Source organism: Arctopsyche grandis, chromosome 11, assembly GCF_051622035.1.
Source record: "Arctopsyche grandis isolate Sample6627 chromosome 11, ASM5162203v2, whole genome shotgun sequence".
NCBI classification, from domain to species: domain Eukaryota; kingdom Metazoa; phylum Arthropoda; class Insecta; order Trichoptera; family Hydropsychidae; genus Arctopsyche; species Arctopsyche grandis.
Genome location: NC_135365.1, coordinates 9,150,759 through 9,157,209, shown reverse-complemented (window position 1 = coordinate 9,157,209; position 6,451 = coordinate 9,150,759). Strand labels below are relative to the sequence as shown.

Here is a 6,451-nt window from a genome sequence, read left to right as displayed (position 1 = left end):
ACGTACCCTCGGGAAAGGTTGATAAAATATATAGTCGAGACATTGTCGGTCTTTCCAAGACCGACAATGTCTCGCCACTTGCCATTGGTCATATCAAGTTGTGCAAATAGCGACCCCAGCGGTTCACAAGCCGAAACACACGTACCCAAGTCAATAAAATTTACAAAGTTGCATTGCCGAGTACTAAATGTGTAAAAAAAATACATGTAAATAATATATTTGAGGGCAGACGACCGTCAGTACGCTCTGGGTTTTGCGTGGATTGGCACGTACGTCTACTTGGATACATTACTTGTGCATTTTGCTGCAATTGCATTTGGTTCGGTGATTTGAATGGCGTCAAATCATGTCTGAAATCGATTTTAATAATGTTTTGGACATTGATCATTTGATTCTGGAAGTGAAAAAGCGACCCAATTTATACGACAGGAAATCGAATCAATTCTATAATCGGAGTCTTAAAGAAAAGCTGTGGGTCGAAGTTTGCACGAACGTCGTACTTAATTGGAATGGATTTTCGGACGATGAAAAAGAAGTTTTAGGTATGTACAAATGTGTTTTTTAAGTTTGTCGAACACTTTGGCGAATGTGCAATGTATTTAGTGTAGGCGCAGAAACATTGAATCATACGGCATGGCATGACTAGCTTACTCCAGCAGTGATGGGTGTATCCTCATGTCATTATTAATTCGTACTATCTTATTATTTCGACTCGTTTCTCCTATATTTTTTCAAATATAGGAATCACCGTTATCATTGTAATAAAATATTACCGAAAACACTCCAGGGAGTGAGTTTTGGTCTGGATTGCGATGGCATATATTGGGCGTGCTAGAGTTTTTTACATGTGCAAAATTATATAAAAAGTAAGTAGAAGCCGTTTACCATTCTGTGTGTCTGCGCCTGTACTGGCTCGTTCGTCGATCGTGTAGTTAGAATTTGAAGCGTAATGTTAAATAAGCATTTCTGTTTGAATAAGTCCTGTCTTATTATAGGAAAAGAAGTTCAAAAAAAATGGAGAAATCTGAAAGATTGTTTTACAAAGGAGCTTACTAGACAACGAACATATGGTCAATCAAAAAGGAAGTACGTCCACTACAAGGAATTAAGCTTTTTAATCCCATATACTCAAGAACAACCCACCAGTAGTACTTCTGAAGGACCTGTGGAAACAGAAATACAGAAAATTGACGCAGAAACAGAAAAAGTTGGAGTAGATGCTTTCCGACGTTATAAGAAAGCATTTTTGCCAAAGATAAAACCACGTGGAGACACTTTGGTTGAGATACTAAATAAACAAAAAAAAGATGAACTTGACGAAGATAGAAAGTTTGCTCAAATGTTAGTTCCAATGTTTAAAAATCTGAACGAGGATCAAAAACATTATGCCAGAATAGAAATTTTAAACGCCCTGCACACAGCAAAGCAATCCTAGTGGCAGGATCTTGTTTTAATTTTTTTAGAAATTTATTCTAAAAATAAGAATTAAAAAAAAGTTTTTTAGTATAGGTGCATTAGAAATAAAAAAGCATTTCATATGATTACATATATTATGTAATAAATAAGAATAAAATAAAAATATAAATTTATGTGAATTACTTCTAGTTTTTTTATTAATCTCCCTTTTAAAATGTAACAATACTACACAATTCATATGCCTGGTGATTTACAGTCAATGCGGAAAATGTATGTGCACAAGTCTCATAAATTAAGATTACAAATTAAACTAAAGAAAGATAGAAAGTGTTGTGCCCGTTGAAATTTCAACGCATGATTTTGACAAGGAATTGATACATAAAACACACCCGAGGCTATTGTCGCTACAGTTTCAGCATGTCTTTGTGGTTCACATCATTCGCTCATTACATTCCCGAATGCTCGCCTGGCCGTCCACATACAAATGAGCTTATGTTCACGACTCTATCTCCTGCATTCTTATGAACTTCTAATACATACTTGTAACACTGATTTTTTTAAATCTTCATACTTTTCTATGCAAAACACATAAATACATGTTATTATTATTATATTTTTACCATGGCACCAATACTGGTTTTGCCCCGAAGCGACACCTTTAGCCAAATTTGTTCATATGTACTTAATATACATACATACATATATAACATTATTATTATAAACTTATAAATTGGGAAACTCTAATAGAAAGCGAACGAGCTGGAGTCATATATATCTAAGATCTAGCAAGCAACACCGGGCCATGGATCGAACCCACGACCCCTCAGTTGATAGCATAATACGCCAACCACTGATTTTCATTTCTGAAAGAAATCCTAAGTATATACATATGTAAATTTATGTATTTAAAAACACACACCAAGCAAATTTCGTTTTTTCCTATTAATAGCAAAGCAATCTTTTAAATTCGGAGCAATAAATAAAACTAATTTAGCTGAAATTTCACGTATTATCGACTGGAAAGTCCAACTATAAATAGCCTGATTTATCATTCACTTATGTACATACGTACATATGTATGTATATACTTATATATGTAAATACAATGGTCCGGGCAGAAACTTTCCACTTGACTGAAATTCCAAATTGCATTCGACCAGAAAATTTTAGCAGGATCGAGTGGAATAAAATCGAGACCGGCAGGATATCGAGTGCAGAAACGAACGCTTTCACGGCTTGCACACATACTTTATGACTTTTATGACGATATATAAATTCGGCGAGCGTGACGCGTGTGTCACGCGCGCTTTATCGCCAGTCCGATTGAGTGCCATTTTCGGCACGCATCGTCGGGAAAGTCGTGATTTCAGTACATGTCACGAGTCGACATTAATTTCGGACACACTCCTATCCTCGGATCTGTATAGTACGATCGAAGTGAAATGCCATTCGGATCGATCATCTTGTCATGTAATTTTATCCGAAATATCTTAGGGAATCTTATTTCTTCTTTTAGTGACGTTTAGTGAATATTGAAAAGATGATGTAAAATTTTGATCATACATAATCTATTACTGAATTAAAAATGTATATGAGAAAGTCTGAAAGCTTTTAGTAATATAATATTAACATGAAATAGTGTGAAAAAAGCAACTGTTATAACTAGTCTTCGGCTGTGGATCGTACTTTTTCAAGGAAAGAGGGCGTTTTGGGGCTATTTTCCAGGAAACAGGGCAAACTACAAAGCTAGAGAGCCAAAAAGAATGTTCACCATAAAAATGAACAATGGCGCGCAAGGCCGCGCCGGCCTATGGTTATAACTAGAGGTAGGACCGGAAGCGCGCCGTCTATTGTTCCATTATTGTAAATGCTTTGCAAAAAAGGTTCGGCAAACCTTTAACAATGCATTTACAACATGTGAACAATGAACAGCGCGCTCTGGGTTCGCTCTTTAGTTATAACTAAGCTTCGGCGCGACCCTGCGCACCATTGTTCATTTTTATAGTGAACCTTTTTTTTCTCTCATTTTGTAGTTTGCCGTCTTTCCTGGAAAATAGCCCCAAAACTCCCATTTTTTGTTCCAAAATCACGCTCCATCGCCGAAGACCAGTTAGTTATAACTAGAGGTAGGATAGTCACAGTGCTATACATTCTTACATTGTTGTAAATCCTTTGTAAAAAAGGTTCGGCAAACCTTTAACAATGCATTTACAACCTTTGAACAATACGCGGCACCTTCTGGGTCCGGTGACTAGTTATAACTATTCAAATATGTATGTAACCTTTGAAGCTCTGTAGTAGGTGCGGCGAGCAGGCGCATTTGATAGCGAGTTGTCCATGTCGATCTGAAATCGATTCTGATGAGTTTGCTAATGCTTAAATTATTATATCGTTATGTTGGAGAGTTTGGAGACATTTGCTTACTTCAATTAGAGCTAACTCCGTATATCGTTCAAATATAAAAGCGATCGGAAGATTGTAAATGGTTCAAAATTAGAATCAAATACTGCGCCACCTACACAGTGAAATTAATAAAAAGCTTGTAAATATAGGCCAAAAATGAGAAAATGTATCATAACGGGCAAAGTTCACAAGCCGACTGACTGTAGTGAACTCGTGACTCATTTGTGCATACCCCACAAATATGTGGTATCAATAGAATATAAAACTATACGAGTACAATATGAGTGGCTTATTGACAAAGATTGTCGGTTTAGAAACGTATACATCTGTGTATAAAAATACAAGCACACATATCTGGCGTTATTATAGTAAGCTCTTCGATTCCATAGCTGTTCTAAAATCTGTCTCTTGTTTAAGTTAATGTTTCATTAAATAGAGAGTGTTTTTTTTAGAGGTTTGTTTTTTGAATTGACAAAACTTTTTCCAACGACAGCCAATTTGACAGCTGACAGCTTATCTGTGCGTAATTTGGTTTGCCATTTCACCATGAATAGACATTTGCCAGAACGACGCTTGCAAATTGTGCAAATTTATTTCGAAAACCGTCGTTCAATAGGCGAAACTTATCGTGCGCTACGTCCATTCTAAGGTTGTGAATTGGCCTGTAAGATCTTGTGATTTAAGACATTTGAATTACTTTCTGTAGGGACATATGCATATTCCGGATTTGTGAAGTCGCTAGTCTACGCCGATAAACTAGAGACGATGGACGACTTGGAAGCCTTCACCGCGTTATTGCTGATATACAAACCCAGCTGCTAGAAAAAGTAGTCGCTTTGTTCGAACCAGCCCGATATTGAAATATGTAAACACTAATGGTATATCATTATCTTTCAATAAAGCCAATACCATGACCATTACCGTGATTTGTATGTGTTTTATTTCATTTTAAAAGTACTATACCTCTAAAAACACCCTTTAATTCACATATTGAATTTGATGACTTTAATTCACACATCGAAGTTGAAAACTGTGCATTTGCATTGGGAACAAACAATAAAACATATAAAAATTCATTTTTGAACACATCTATACATACATAGATATACATATATGTAATAGTTAATTATGGTTGAATTGCATAATCAGATGTTGACGAGTCGAAAGTTTTTTTTTACATAATTAACATTTTTTAAAATTATTAAATGGTTTTTCCAACTACATAATTGATACATTGAATTAATTAAACGAGAGCCGCATAGCATATGTATAAGTTTGGGTTTAAAAAAACATCAACATGTGTCGTTTTTTTATTCCACGGAAAATTTGACCGTCCATTTTTGAATAGCATTGTATTGTATGTATGTACTTAAGCCTTTTCGTAATCAGTCATTTTCACATAACCCCCCCCCTTCGTACGTAGTCTGTAATGGCTCGTCCACATCGAGTGACGTGACATTAATTAATAATGATAAAATGCACACCTGCCAGCTTAGCGAAAATAATGTTCGGCTGCCAGGATTCAAATCCCTGGGCGGGGACTTAATTACCCTCAGCAAAATCCGCATTTATATCGACAGATGTAAATAAATACATACATACGAATATTCAAATTAAATTACACAATTTTCTCTTGCACGTTTACAAAAATTCGACACGTTTAACGGTACGATAAAATTGGTAAAAATTTCCGCACGAATTATTACGCGGCCACAAATTCCGAAAAAAAAGTTACATTTTTTATATATATATATTATATATATATAAAATATATATATATATATATATATAAATATATAAAATATATATATATATATATATATATATATATATATATATATATAAATTATATATATATAAAAATATATATATATATTTTTTATATATATATATATATTTTGTACATATTATATATTTCAACATATACTTAGATATATACATAACTCTCGGAATAGTACAGGGGTCTTTAAGCTTTTCAGATTAATCTATATATTTAAGTACAAATGTACCTATATATGTACATATATACAAATGAATAGATTAATTATTGCGATCATCAGGAAGTTCGAAGTTTTAAAATTTAAATTAAAAATACATAAATATGTATGGTTTAAACTGTTTTGTCGCAAATTATGTACATATGCATGCATTTAATTGCACAATATTACATTAAAATCGATGCAAATAGCGTATTATGGATTAGGTTGTCTGCAATTGCAATTGATGAATTCACTGGCAACACAGACAAACCAAACCGTAATAAATGTGATCAGATGGTTATTTCAATTAAGATTAAGAAACTTTCAAATGGTACCATCTTTAAATAAATAAATATGGTTGGTTAAAAATAAATATTAAATTTATTTATTGTTACGAATTTACATAAATGCATTTACATGACATTATTCACCTGAGATTTATTTTTAATTATTTACGATTCAATATAAGTTATCGTTTTTAGGAAAAGTAATCACATATTGTTTAGATCTAATTCATGAAAACAAGCTTTTTTCATTTACGGTACACCGCTAGTAGGAAAAATCATTTAGCGTTTACCGATTTATGAAATGTGACGGTAAATTGCAATCCCCAGTTGGCTTACATATAATATACATATGTAAGTTGATTTTTT

At 33.7% G+C, this 6,451-nt stretch overlaps 1 protein-coding gene across 1 annotated transcript; it reads left to right on the top strand.

Annotated features, from left to right (window-relative positions):
- Positions 1 to 294: 294 nt before the first annotated feature.
- On the top strand, positions 295 to 1,435 carry LOC143918551 (uncharacterized). Its single transcript, XM_077440491.1, has 2 exons — positions 295 to 542; positions 996 to 1,435. Exons 1-2 carry the CDS (start codon positions 347 to 349, stop codon positions 1,433 to 1,435), a joined length of 636 nt encoding a protein of 211 aa, XP_077296617.1. The 5' UTR covers positions 295 to 346.
- Positions 1,436 to 6,451: the final 5,016 nt, after the last annotated feature.